The following is a 13,801-nucleotide window of genomic DNA, read 5'->3' on the forward strand; positions in this document are numbered from 1 at the left end:
CTGTTCAGGGCCAGAGCAGACACAAAGCCTTCAGGCCAGTGCTGGGATCTGATCTGGGGACTCTGAGGTCTCAGAGCGCAGGCAGAGGTGCAGCGTGTTGTAGAGCATCAAATGTTTGTCACCTCTGGACTGAACGACAGGCTGGGATCCAGCCTGTAAGGAGGAGATGGTGGTGTATGGCACCGGAGGTGGAAGAAAGACACATAGCATGCAATTCTATTCTTCTAGCTCGGTGTGGAACCGCAGCATCTCTAGCTTTGGTCCCGCTGTGCACCTGGAGGCTGAGTGCAGGCAGGTGGCAAAAATATTGCAGCTACACCTTGCAGTACTTTGCTTTTCAAATCCAGCTTGAATTCAGCCAGTTACAAGTGGGCATGCCTGGAATGTGGGCACCTTGGAGCTGATGGCAGCGAGTGCACAGTGGGCTTTGGTAGCTCCTGGAGCTGTTTGCAGGATGTACTGACTTATACAGGCCCTGGGAAGGCAGAAATAGCATGGGTTTCTTACAGGGCATGCCTCATCTTACTGGTGTGGTGCTGAATTTCTCTGCAGCCTTTGAGGATGAGGTTCAGGGTTAGGGAGTCATGAGTTCATGTTTGTACAGTCTGGAGCTGCTCTAAGAGCCCATGCATCGGGTTTCTGGTTTGAAGCAGCACATCGCTGTGTAATGGGATCCACGTCTCTCTCTGTTTCTGCATCACAGTGCTGAGCCATTTGGGGCAGAAACTTCATGTGTGTGGTGTCCCTGAATTGCTCACGCACCTTGTGTGGGTTCTGTACGCTTCTTATCCCTTATTCATGGTGTGAAAAAATGCATTTAGCTGGAAGCCCTCAGTTTGAGAGGTCCTGCTGGCTTGAAAGATGAATGTGGAAGATCACAGGTCCGTATATGTAGTAAGAGGTGAGCTAAAGATGAGTGTATGGGATGTGTTAAGGCTTTGTAATACTGTGTATTTCTAAGCTCCTTCATTTAGAAATGACAAAGGCTTCTGAGATGTTCGCTGGCAGCAGTGCCATCCCTGGTGGCTGGCTTTGTTTGGTGGAAGCTGATTACTGCTCAGTCTGGTGGCTGCCTCTGAAAGGAACATATGGGAGAAACGTGGGAAGTGCCAAAGCAGAGGCTGTGTGCTCAGTCCTTGGCTTCTGTGTGAGAAGTGGGGATATTCAGGGCGATTTTCTTCCCCTGTCTCTTGCAGTAGGCTGATTACTGGTTGGACTTTGAGCATCAATTCCCGAGGCTGCTGAACTCCCCAGCCCCTATCCTTCCAGCATGGATCAGGACTATGAGAGACGTCTCCTGTGCCAAATCAACATACAGAATGAAAACACAATGCCTTGTGTGAGTACCAGTGTCTGTGCCCAGTGACCTTAGCCTGGATGTGATGCTCTGCTCTCGTTTCCTCTCTCTCAAGTTTTGAAAGACATGGGAACCTGTCTGTCGTTGGGCTGTGAGCAGGTGTGAGTTGCTGAGCTGTTCTAGGAGTAACCAAGGAGCAGTGCTTTGGTGTGGACAAGCTTAGTGTGCGTTGCAAAAATGAGTGAAGGTATTTTTGTGTAGCACGGGGGTGCCTTTACAAATAACCTCAGTTGTATGCAGAGGGTGAATGTTGGGGGCTAACAAATAAAACAGGCTTAGGACTGGACACCGAAGTAGCCTAAGAGGGCACTAGAGAGCAAGGGAAGGCAGCCTCAGTGTTTCTCAGTCCCTAAGCAAATCCATCTGGAAGCGTTTCCAGACACAAGGGAAGCAGCCAGCACTAACTGAAGGAGGACAAATCATGCCTGGCCCTCCTGAGAGCCTTCTGTGACAGCACGGTTTCACTTGCTGGAGGAAAGGAGGGTGTAAATGTCGTTTACGCTGAGTTTAGCAAGGCTTTTGGCACAGTCTCCCTTAATGCTGCCATAGCAGAAATGCAGGATGAGTGGTGTGAGAGGGAGGTGGTGCACCCTCCATGTTTGAGGGCCACACCTGTGTGGGGCAAGGTGCTGATATACCTGGGATAGAGCTGCAGTCAGGGGAAGCTTGACAGAAGTTGGAGAAGTGAGCAGGGAGTCCTCTCCAATGTCAATGGTTCTGTCAAAACAAGTGTGCCCACAGGTGAGGTGCCCACAGGTGAGGTGCCCTGCTCTAGCATCTGCAGCAGTTCTGTTATGGGGATAACCAAGTGCTGTGCCCTTCTACTTAGGCATGTTTAGCTTTGATATGACTTCTTTGATGTTTTTCAGACCCCCTACTGAGATCGTTGTTTGTTCCTTCATATCTCTCACTCTTTAATTCAGGTAGCAGAGATTAGAAGAACCCTGACACCTTCCAATTCTCCAGTGTCATCTCCTAGTAAACATGGAGACAGATTCATTCCCTCGAGAGCTGGGGCCAACTGGAGCATCAACTTCCACAGAATCAATGTAAGCTCTGCTCCCCTCTCCTACAGCTCAAAGCCTTTGAACTGAGGAAGCAGTGAGTCTTGTTTTGTCCAGAAGGATTGCTGCCTGTATCTTCTGCAGCACAACCTCATACCCTCTCTTGCTCTGAATGTACATCTTCGGCCCCACAGTGGCAGCCTGCTCTCCGATGGGTTTTCTGCATACAGAAGTTTCTGTACAGTGATTGCATGTTTTTCCCCTTTCAGGAAAATGAAAAATCACCAAGTCAGAACAGAAAAGCAAAGGATGCTACATCAGACAATGGCAAAGGTGAGACCTTCTTTCTATGTCTAGCAGCCACGGCTCCAGCTTTTATTTCCATGTGATGCTGACTTTGAGAGCCAAGAGAATGCTGGCACGTCGGTGCTCGTGCCAAAAGCCGTGCTGATGTTCTTGAAAATGCACTTTGTGGGAGTGAATGCCAGGTCACCTCAGCAGGCTCTGAGGTGAGGCACCTGGGAAGCAAGGACATGTTTGTGTTCTGTGATTTATGGTCACAAAGCACTTTTCTGATGGGGCAGAAGGAGGAGGAGCTGTCTGCTGGTCTTAATTCCAACTGGGAGTCCCAGGCTTATTAAGAGGCCCCATGAGTGTGCAAGTTGGGCATATGTGGTTCTGGCAGTCCCTGCAGAGCTGCTTGTGTCTCCAGAACGCCCTGCCTGAGCTCTTGTTTGGGTTCACAGATGGCCTTGCTTACTCTGCCCTGCTGAAGAATGAGCTCCTGGGAGCAGGGATTGAGAAAGTGCAGGACCCACAGACAGAGGACAGGAGGCTGCAGCCTTCTACTCCGGACAAGAAGTCTCTCTTCACTGTAAGTTGGTTGCACTCAGACTAAGGGAGGGGGTGAGTCTATGTCATGGGAGCAGGGCACACAGTTCTATAAAGCTGCTGATGAAATTGAGTTAGTATTGTGACTTTACTTATGTTAATTGTTGAGAAGTAAAATGTGTTAGCTTGTAAAGACAGTGTGAGCACCTGTAGTCAGCAATGTGCTCCCTCTTTCTGTACTGGCAAGGAGACTGAGTGAGAGCAGAGGTTTTTTACCTACTCTAAAACTTTTAAGTGACCAAATCAAGGTTTCAGACTTCGGTAGAGATTAATTTTGTGTGCATGTGGAACATCAGGAATGGAGAGGAACTGAGAAGACTGAAAAACTGACAGTGGGTGTTGGAGCTCCAGTGGCAGTGCCCAGCTGTTGTGAGGGATCCTGTCACTCCTGGACATGCTGAGGTTCTTACTGGGTGTGTTTTCTTCATGCAGTATTCCCCCAGCACAAAACGTTCCAGTCCGGCTGATGGCAATGAGGTCTCACCATATTCCTTGTCTCCTGTCAGCAACAAAAGGTAATAGTGCTCCTGCTCAAAAAAGGGGAGGGGTTGGGACAGTGCTTTCAGTGCAGGTTTCTTTCCAATTCAACCAAGGTTGCCACTTGGACTGGCTTTAGAAGTCTGAGAAAGGTAGTAAGTACAGACAGGCAAGTTCTCCAGGGATGCCTACGGGTGTCCAACCTGTGTAGCTCTGCAGGAAGACTTGTCTGGGTGTCCACAACCTGCTGACCCTTTTGCTGCCTAGCTCCCTGGCAGAGGCAGAACCCAGTTCCTTCTAGTTTTATCTGCTGGAAGGAATTTTACTGCTGCTTTTTGTTTCTCTAGAAATGTAGATCTGCTTTCGAGAGCAGCTGTGTCTGACTGTGCAACCCGCTGCGATGTGTGGTATCCTGTAGTTGTTTCTGTGTCTGTCAACAGTCAGAAGCTGTTACGGTCGCCCCGAAAACCAACTCGAAAGATCTCCAAGATTCCTTTCAAAGTGCTGGATGCCCCAGAACTGCAGGATGACTTCTACCTGAACCTGGTGGATTGGTCCTCCCTTAATGTGCTCAGCGTTGGCCTCGGGACGTGTGTATACCTATGGAGTGCTTGCACCAGCCAGGTAAGTGCAGACCAGGGTCTGCAGAGCAGCGTACCGTTGCTGTGGGTGTTTTCCAGCCACAGTGCCTGTCAGAGCTAAGGGGGCACACTGTGGGAGGGGCTCAGTGTTTGTAGTCCCTAGTTTGGGAGGCAGCTAATGGTGTATTTCCAAGCTAACTGTGTTATTTTCAAGGTAACTCGGCTGTGTGATCTGTCTGTGGAAGGAGACTCTGTGACATCTGTGGGCTGGTCAGAACGGGTCAGTACCTCGTTATCTGTGATGACAACTGAAATTCAAATGCTGTCACTGTAGCTGGGTAGCCCTTCCTCACCAGTTTTGGCTTCTTTGGTTTATTTTTCAGTATTGCCCCCAACTCCCCATGTGCTCTCAGTTAAATCTGTTTTCCTGTCTGCCCTAAATAAGGGGGCATTGAGAAACCTCTTATATTTGGGGATGTTGGAGGTATTTGTTAAGAGAGATGGGAGGGGGAAAGAGCCAGGTCACTTCTTCAGCTCTCAACAATAAAGTGCTACAACAGACGTGTTGCAGGCAGGCTGCTTGCCCTCTCCAACAGGAAGAAGAAGCAAAATGGAAGAACTCCAGATACCAATTGCTTTACCAATTGTGGTTTTCCATTTGTCCAGGGGACTCTGGTAGCTGTTGGCACTCACAAGGGCTTTGTACAGATCTGGGATGCAGCTGCAGGAAAAAAACTCTCTATGTTGGAGGGGCACACGGCCAGAGTTGGTAAGGAGGTGGGAGGCGGAGGCTCCCACATGTTTAGCTCCTTGATTTTTCTACTTTTCTCCTTGCGAGGATCTTCTGGAAATAGCAGAACTCAAACGGCACCAAAACTGATATTTATATCCCGCTGTGTCCTGAGCTGCCTTGAAAATGTTGCCACCTAGTAATTGTGGTGTTCTGATCTGGGGTGTGGTGGTGTTTGAGTGCTTACTGCAGCAGGTGTTTCCTCCATGTCAGAGGCATTTCACTTTGGTTACAACACTTCTTTTCACTGCCATCCGCTTCTGCTTTCAGCCCTGCAGGCAGACAGCTTCACACTGAGATTTCCAGTTCCTTTTATTTCAGGGTCTGTCTTGTTGGGGTTTTTTTTTTGGTCTGTGTTGTTGAATCTGAACGTTAGGATGAGAATTTGGGGCAGCTGAGATAAGTTCTGAGTTCTGTCTTTGTGCTTTACTGCCTTGTGAGCTGGGATCGGTCCTGAAGTGTTTTGTTTTAGTGAACAGGGGCTGTGCTCTGCCTGCAGGGCCCCCAGAGCATGCTCTTACACCTCTGCTCTCCCTGTCGCAGGTGCCTTGGCCTGGAATGCAGACCAGCTGTCTTCTGGCAGCCGAGACCGAATGATCCTCCAGAGGGACATCCGCACCCCCCCCCTGCAGTCAGAGCGGCGGCTCCAGGGCCACAGGCAGGAGGTCTGCGGCCTCAAGTGGTCAACGGACCACCAGCTCCTGGCATCTGGGGGGAATGATAACAAGGTACCGTGCTCAGTGCTGCTCACGTGGGGCTCGGCATCTCTGGATCTCCACTGAGAAAGATCAGCTCCCCCCGTCCCCTTTCCTTTAAGCTGCTCCGTGGAGGGGCTTTTGTTTCACTTGCTGGGCTGTGTCCAACTAAATCATGCCGAGCTTCTACTCTGCCATCTCTCTCTAATAATATTAAAGAGGGAAATATAATTTTGCTTCTGTATTTGGCTAATTTAATCTATAGCTTGACTCAGTTTTGAGTTCAGTAATGCTAAGCTGCACTTCCTGACTTGTTTTAGGTAGTGTACAGTGAATAATGTTTATGCACGCAGAAGGAAACAGAGTTTAGAAGCTGTGTAAGTTCTGATACCTGTAGCACCGAGTTGGAGCTTGCTGAGCACCATGTGGAGGAAGCATCTGTTGCAGAGAAGCAGTGTTCAGAGCCCCTTGGAGTGGGTTGCTAGGTGGTGAATTCACCCAGTGTACGTGTGTCAGCATGGTTGTGCCGTGTTCCTTGTCAGAAGGTCTTCAGATGAATTTGAACATGTTTTTAGCTGCGTGTTGGAGCAGTACAGCCCCGCAGGCAAAAGGCTTTGAGTTGATGTTCGTTGATGGCTTTGGCTTTGCCCGAGGACTTCTGTGGTCCGGTGGCTCTGCAGCTGGGCACGGCGCTGCTTGTGATGGCCTTCAGGGCTGAGAGAGCAGAGCGGTGGGAAGCCACCTCGTTTCCCAGCCACCCCCATCAATCCCAGTGTGACACTGTGCTCTGTGGGCGTTGCGGACGCGCGGCTTTGCTCACATCTCTCCTCTCCTGCAGCTCCTCGTCTGGAACCACTCCAGCCTGAGCCCCGTGCAGCAGTACACGGAGCACCTGGCCGCAGTGAAGGCCATCGCCTGGTCCCCACACCAGCACGGCCTCCTCGCCTCCGGAGGCGGCACCGCCGACCGCTGCATCCGCTTCTGGAACACGCTCACGGGGCAGCCCCTGCAGTGCATCGACACCGGCTCCCAGGTGTGCAACCTGGCCTGGTCCAAGCACGCCAACGAGCTGGTGAGTTCTGCGGGCTGCCCCCGCTGCTCAGCTGCCTCGTGCTAGGAAACACGACGTCTGTTTCTCTTTCTCCTTTCAGGTGAGCACCCATGGGTACTCACAGAACCAGATCCTCGTCTGGAAATACCCCTCGCTCACTCAAGTGGCCAAGCTAACAGGGCACTCATACAGAGTCCTCTACCTGGTAAGTAGTGGCTGTGTTGCCGTGGAGCTGTAGTGGCAGTGCTCGTGCTGAGATGAGAGCCAGGGGCACTGTGAGCTGCCTCTGGTCTTGGCAGAGATGTGAATCTTGCCCTGCAAGCAATGAGAAAAGCTTTGTGTCTAATTTCTTTGCCTGCAAGGGATACTTTGATTTAGTGCTATGGAAATGGGAGGCTTTATTAATGAACAGCAGAGCGTGCCAAAGCTCTTCAGAGGGAAGCACAGGATCCCCGTGAGGCTTGGTCACAGACTGGGGACTGCAGGCAGGGGATAATGCGGTGCCTTCAGCCTTCCTGGTTCTGTATCAGAGCACCTGGCGTGGTTAATCCGCCCAGATCTCCTACCTGCCTGCTTACAGTACGTGAGGCTTTCGGCTGAGTCCTGGCAGGTGATAAATAGTGCTGGTACTGTTGTGCGAGGTGGATTCCAGCCCAGGTGACTAATGAGTGGCGTTTGCCAGCTCTGTCACGCTTCCTGCCTTGACACACGTGTAGAATCCGCGGAGGAATAGCCCCAGTTATGAGTGGCACGGGGGAGGCGAGGCGAATCTCTGTCGTGCATTCCCATGAGGGTTTGTTTTCAACCTCAGCGATGTGCTGGGTGCTCAGGGTTGCTCTCTTGGCCGTAGGCGATGTCCCCTGACGGGGAGGCCATAGTTACAGGAGCTGGAGATGAAACCTTGCGGTTCTGGAACGTCTTCAGTAAGACTCGCTCCACAAAGGTAAGGGTGCGTGCGCTGTGGGACTCGAGGCTGTTTGCTCTCTTCTTCAGCCTCGCCCCTAGGTCCATTAACCCTACCCTGCAGATTGAGGGATGGTTGCAATTAAGAGTTAAACTTGGCTGCGGTATAAAGAGGCTTTGCAGTCATGAGACGCAATAAAAGGTTGGCTCTGCACACCCAAGGTAGCGTGACAAGGCGTCATTCTCCCGGCCTTCCCGGAACTGCTGTGCTCACCTCGAGCCCACCGCTGTCCATCCCTGCTGGCGTGGTGCTGTCAGCTGACAGTGTCCTCATGGTTTATTATCCTTCAGCTCCTTATTTGCTGAAAGCAGTGGCATGGGGGGTACTGCTGCTAGCAGCGTGCCATGCCCAGCGCTCAGGGAGCTGTTCTGGTTGTGCTGAGCTCCTGAGGAGGGGTCTGTGGGGATGGCTCTGCGACCTCTGGGTTTGGCCCACAACGTGGGGATGGCATGCCTGCCTGCCATGCTCCTTGTTATCGGCTGTGGGGGTTGGGGGGGAAAAAACACGTGGGAACGTTTATGGTTTTGGACTTTGAATGTTGTGCCCTGAGGTAGCTCACCAGCTTGGTGTCTGTTTGGTGTTTTTAAGTAGGGATGGCACCACAACACGGCTTTGTGTAGTGCTCACTGAAGCTTCTCCTTTTGTTTTAGGAGTCCGTATCCGTTCTGAACCTCTTCACCAGGATACGGTAAACCCCCACGTGCTGTGGCCCAACATACCAGGATGAAACCACTGCTTTGGTGTGCATGGGAGCCCAGGAGCAGCCGGGGGGGGGGAGGGGAGGACAGAGCCCACAGGTTTATGGATTCGTTCGTTGTGAAGGGGTGCAAGTGAAGAGAAGAGTTCAAACCGGCACCCCCCAACGCTTGTTTTTCTTTTTTACTGGAGAAAATGCGTTTACGTGGACCACTGAGACCGGACCAAGGCCATCCCAACTGCTGTGCTGTCTGCTCTTAGGAGAGATGAGAGTATCCCTGCCCCTGTGGGGCAGTACCCCTGGCTGAGCCTCTCTGCTATCTAAAGGCACTGTTCAGAGCCTGGGATCCCCCTTACACCGGAGAGCTGCTTATTTCTTCTGAACCAAGCAGGTCCCGCAGTGCCTCGCTCCCTGAGGCAGTTGAGTTCAGGCCTTACCAGCCGCCTCCAGACATAACATCTTTGGCCTTCACACTCGAGAGGAGGCTTTGAAGAGGCTCCAGCTCAGGGGGAGCGCAGTCAGAGCGACTTAAACTTGTCTTAGGTCAATCCTTTATTTAACAGAGAGGGGAAAGAGGAAAAAAAAAAGAAACAAAACACGAGACAGCAATGGCTTTAAAAGCAAAAGGAGAGCAGCGTGCACGCTGAGCCCCCTGCGGTGCTGTTTGCACCAGGCTGGGTTGGCTGCTCTGGAGCCTTCCTGAGGACAAAAGCAGTTGCGATGTGCTTGAGAAACAAAACCACTCCTGTGGGATCTGGTTTATTTCAGAGGCCTCTTCGGGCTGGAAGGAAGGGGTGAGTGGGGTTCTCTTTCTGCAGTGAAGAGGAATTGTTGCCCTGTGTTTGCCTTTCTGTTTTTTAATCTCCACGTGGATGCCAGGGACCTGTTGATTTGCCTGTTGTTGAAGCTGGCATGCCCAGAGCTGCGTGGTGAGTGCCGTGGGATGCGCTGCAGTGCTCACGTGGACACGTTGCTTTTCAGTTGAGAAGCCATTGCTTGCAGCAGCCCGTTGTCTCACCGTGTGCCAGTGCTGCGCTCCCGCCCTGCCCTCTCTCCCACACTGGGGGTGTGTGCTGTTCCCTGTCCTCTGGATTTTCCTGGCCGTGTCTATAGACCTTGACCTGCTCTGTGTGGAGGCAGTGCTCCTTTTGCTGAAAGCAGCAGGCCGTGGGGCAGCGCTGCCGCCCGCCCCATAGCGCACAGCCGTGAGCTCCGTGACATCCAGCAGCCCCCCCGCCCTCGAATATCACTTGGGTGTTATTCCCATAAACCCATCATGGGCACAACCACTCTGTTCTCACAGCAGGAGCACGGGACACGATTTGGGGTTGGGCTGAAGTCCTGAATTTCTCCTTTTTTTTTTGGCTTGTTTTTTTGGCACTGTTAAACGTGGGGGAGCACTGAGGTGATGGGTGGTCACGAATCCGACCTGGCACGGGCTGGGGGCTGCGGGTGCTGAGGCGGCCCTGGGGTGAGCGTGGGGCTGTGTTCACTCTGCTGCTGTGCCGTGTTCATGAGGTGAGCAGAGCCTCCATCAGCTGTGCTGTGTGAGCAGGGAGCAGTGCTGAGTGTCTGTGCCAGTGTGTGAGTGTGTGGCATTGTTACATATACGGCATCAGATGGGGTGGGGAGGGGGGAGGGGGAGGTATTGGGTTGTAATTTTCCATGTAAAGCGTTCTAACTGGCATTAAACAAGTGAATTTACACTGCTCGGGTGCTCTCGTTTTGCTGTTCCTGGGGGGGGGGGGGTGCAGCCTTGCTCCACGGCGGTGATTGCTGCTGCTCTGTGCTGGCTGTACTGGTGGAGAGGTCCCAGTGCCGTGCTGTGTGGCAGAGGTGCCCTCCCCCCACCCCCTCCTGTTGCCGCTGTCGGTGCTGATTCCAGCTCCCATGCATCTACAGCTGCACAGAGCCTGGGTGCCACTCTTGAAACCGACAAACCGAGGCTGTGGTGGGACCCTGGGGCTGAGCCCTGTGGCTGCCACACACGCCGCTGTCCCCTCCTGCCCGCAGTGAGCAGTGTGTGACGCTGTGGGGGCCGTGCTGTGCCCCCATGCTGAGGCAGATGCTGCGCTGGAAGATGACCCCCGTGGGCCAGGATGCAGTGGGGCAGAGCTGGCGGACAGAGCCGAGCCGCCATGGGGTGGAGGACAGCGGGTGCAGCCTTAGTCATGGCACTGCCTGGCAGCACAAACCGCTCCTGAGCGGGACCCACACTGCCCCTGGGTATGGAGCTGGGCTGTGGGGGTCATAGAGTGGGAAGGGAAAGCACAGTGCTGGGGAGGGGGAGGCTGCGGGGCTCCTCCGTGGGAGAAGGATGGGGGTGGGTTGGTGGGGGGAGCGGGGCTGTCTTGCTGCCTGCCCCAGCTCTGCAGCCTGCTTTTCCCTCCCAAGTCTATGACCAGCGCCTACGGGACTCAGCCCGTGCTGGGGATCCTTCCTGTGGCGGGAACGTCCCATCCTGGGCAAGGAGTACGGTAAGAGCCTGGGGGAGGGGAGGTGGCAGTGTGTCCGGCTGAGCCCCCCCCCCCCCCCCCCCACTGTTTTCCTTCTGCTCTGCAGCGGCCACCCGCAGCCAGAGCAGTGGGGCATGGGAGGGCAGCCCGGGGTACGTCCCTTTGCTGTCCCTCTGCTGCCCCCCTCCAGCACCCACGATGTCTGCAACTGGAGCCTCCTCCAGCACCAGCCCTCAGCCCCTCAGGGAGGGCACTGCTCCAGCTGCTGCTGTGCTGGGGGGGCCCTCTAACACAGATGTCCCGTGCAGCGCTGGTAGCACCACATCAGCTCTTTATTAATAAAAATAGCTGGGCCTCCCTGCGCCTGCACCCCTGGGGGGGCTGCCCTACGCAGTCCGAGGGTGGGGGCCTGGCTCCATCTGCCCCCGTAAGTCTGCTTTGCCCTCAGATTGGTGCTCGTGCAATGAGCTCACAGGCATGAAGAGTAGGGGGAGTGGGACGGAGCCCCACGGCCTGCGGGGGTCGAGTCCCTGGGGCTGACTGCGGGCGCCCGTTTTCCCCGGAGATGTGGGCCCCGGAGGGGGGCGGGCCGGGGAGGGGCCGGGCGGGAGCTGCCGCCGTGTTGTGTCCCGCTCCTGCGTTGTGCCCCGCTCCTACCCCGTGCTCTGAGGTCCGTCGGACCTGTTAGCGGCACTGCGCCCCTCCTCTGCGGTCCAAACATGGCGGTTTGCGGCTGAGTTTTGGCGGGAGAGTTCAGAAATCATCCTGCGGCTCCGCGAGCAGAGCTCTGTGGGGCTGCAGACCGTTGGCGCTCTGAGCATTCGCACGTGGAACTCCCGCGTGTTCTGCGCTCCCCGCGTTGTGACGCTCAGTAACGGCCGGCGCAGTGTCCCCTGGGTGCGGTGTGTAGCATCGGTCTGGCCTGCCCGAAGCAGGTAGTTGTCCTCTGTTGCTTCGTTGCGATGACTTAGCCAGCCCCGCAGAGCGGCTCTGCGGCTGTGAGACAGCTCCCTTGTATCTCGGGGCTGAATGGCAGCCGAGGTTGTTGTGATGTGCTCTCTGGTGAGAGAACTGTGAAACAGCGACAGTGATTGTTGTTCAGGAGCTGTGTGTGTACGTGCAGCTGAGGCTGGGCTGTACTGCAGCCCTCAGCGCTTTAATGGAGCCTGTGTAGCAGCCAGAGGAGGAGGAGCTGCACAAACGCTCTCAAAGTACCTCCGTTAATTATTGCGTCTCTAAAACCGGAGAGTGTTTGTTGTTTTGTTTTGTTTTCCTGTGGCCTCCGTTGTTTATTTTGCCTTCGTAATAGGTGAGCCTGTTAGGAGCCTTCCTGCTGATGAGGTGCAGAGCTTGCCTGTTGACCCACAGGCGAGGGATGGCACAGCAGTGACCCCGCAGTGCGTGCGCTGTGTCCTGACGCTGCCTGTGTTTCCCAGCCCGTGGCTTCCTGTGCTGCTGAAGACTTTGTACTTGTTTTCTGCTTCCGTGGGAGCAGGCGTGGCTCTCATCTTTATGAAGCAGCACGGTGAAAAGGTGAAAGGAAGAAATAAGTGCTGCCTGCAGGCGATCAAAAGGGGTTTAATGGCGATGCTGCTTTTGAGAGTTCCCCCGCTGCGTGTGTGATTGTCATGTCTGCTTGGATCAACCCCACACGTCAAACGGGCTGCTGTAATCTGCAGTGAGATGTGTGTGGAATGAAAAACGTGATCTGGGAAGGGAGAGGAGCAAACCTGCAGTTCTCCTAAGTGAATAAAAGCTGGGAAGGAAGCCTGGAAACCCCTCAGCTGGGGATCTGACTCTGCGTGCATCAGTGAGGAGGGTTTGCTGCTTTATCAGTCTGAGTTCTGTAATTCAGCTTTGGGCTTGTTTGAGTGAGGAGGCGAGCAGCTGAAAGCATGCTCATCTTGGGAGCGCAGCGTGGCAGCCTTGGTCGGCTTCCCTTCTTTCCTTCCAGCTGCAGAGAGAAGGAGGGGTTAGGAGAGATTTGTCCTACAAACAGTGCTGATATCTGAGATATACTGCTGCATAAAGGAGGCAGTGGGAACAACACTTCTCAAATGAAGTCGTGCATCTAAGAGAATTTTGCTGGTGGAAGTCCTGAGGGCTTGTAAAAGCATGCAGAGAAGCTTATTGGTACATGGGGCTGTTTATTTTTCACAAGGGCTCTTCCAAAGGTGCCGTTGTCCCCTGGTTTCCTGAAGGCGTTACCTGGCACGTGCAGTCCACACCATGTGCAGAGCTCCTTGCTTCATCCACGGCTCTGCCCCAAGTGTTTCAGATCAGCACTGCTGAGCTGTGCTGGTTGGAGCCCTTCTGCCATCTGTTCAGGGCCAGAGCAGACACAAAGCCTTCAGGCCAGTGCTGGGATCTGATCTGGGGACTCTGAGGTCTCAGAGCGCAGGCAGAGGTGCAGCGTGTTGTAGAGCATCAAATGTTTGTCACCTCTGGACTGAACGACAGGCTGGGATCCAGCCTGTAAGGAGGAGATGGTGGTGTATGGCACCGGAGGTGGAAGAAAGACACATAGCATGCAATTCTATTCTTCTAGCTCGGTGTGGAACCGCAGCATCTCTAGCTTTGGTCCCGCTGTGCACCTGGAGGCTGAGTGCAGGCAGGTGGCAAAAATATTGCAGCTACACCTTGCAGTACTTTGCTTTTCAAATCCAGCTTGAATTCAGCCAGTTACAAGTGGGCATGCCTGGAATGTGGGCACCTTGGAGCTGATGGCAGCGAGTGCACAGTGGGCTTTGGTAGCTCCTGGAGCTGTTTGCAGGATGTACTGACTTATACAGGCCCTGGGAAGGCAGAAATAGCATGGGTTTCTTACAGGACATGCCT

At 53.9% G+C, this 13,801-nt stretch overlaps 2 protein-coding genes across 3 annotated transcripts; both read left to right on the top strand.

Moving 5' to 3' along the window:
• The first annotated feature begins 1,225 nt into the window (after window positions 1-1,225).
• Window positions 1,226-9,099, top strand: LOC136055507 (fizzy-related protein homolog). Of its 2 annotated transcripts, none has more exons than XM_065747294.1 (13): window positions 1,226-1,339; window positions 2,281-2,406; window positions 2,631-2,694; window positions 3,108-3,235; window positions 3,685-3,767; window positions 4,170-4,353; window positions 4,525-4,590; window positions 4,977-5,079; window positions 5,644-5,828; window positions 6,634-6,867; window positions 6,947-7,051; window positions 7,697-7,789; window positions 8,699-9,099. In XM_065747294.1, exons 1-13 carry the CDS (start codon window positions 1,271-1,273, stop codon window positions 8,765-8,767), a joined length of 1,509 nt encoding a protein of 502 aa, XP_065603366.1. In that variant the 5' UTR covers window positions 1,226-1,270; the 3' UTR covers window positions 8,768-9,099. The 2 variants fall into 2 exon arrangements, with proteins under 2 accessions (XP_065603366.1, XP_065603368.1); XM_065747296.1 differs by lacking the exon at window positions 8,699-9,099 and adding an exon at window positions 8,461-8,523.
• Window positions 9,100-10,020: 921 nt separating this feature from the next.
• Window positions 10,021-11,253, top strand: TEKTIP1 (tektin bundle interacting protein 1). The gene is given in 5 exon segments (XM_065747318.1): window positions 10,021-10,025; window positions 10,521-10,711; window positions 10,913-10,984; window positions 11,070-11,138; window positions 11,141-11,253. Coding segments are annotated over 5 exon segments (450 nt in total).
• Window positions 11,254-13,801: the final 2,548 nt, after the last annotated feature.

Source organism: Cyrtonyx montezumae, unplaced genomic scaffold, assembly GCF_038088225.1.
Source record: "Cyrtonyx montezumae isolate F1298 unplaced genomic scaffold, pur_monq_1.0 scaffold_44, whole genome shotgun sequence".
Lineage (NCBI taxonomy): Eukaryota > Metazoa > Chordata > Aves > Galliformes > Odontophoridae > Cyrtonyx > Cyrtonyx montezumae.

What these genes read in the sequence shown, in the direction of transcription:
- LOC136055507 (XM_065747294.1), top strand. Translation starts at nt 1,271, where the DNA reads ATGGATCAGGACTATGAGAGACGTCTCCTGTGCCAAATCAACATACAG. An exon ending in TACATCAGACAATGGCAAAG is followed by an intron (nt 2,695 to 3,107) that starts GTGAGACCTTCT and finishes TTGGGTTCACAG; the next exon opens with ATGGCCTTGCTTACTCTGCC. An exon ending in GGAGTGCTTGCACCAGCCAG is followed by an intron (nt 4,354 to 4,524) that starts GTAAGTGCAGAC and finishes GTTATTTTCAAG; the next exon opens with GTAACTCGGCTGTGTGATCT.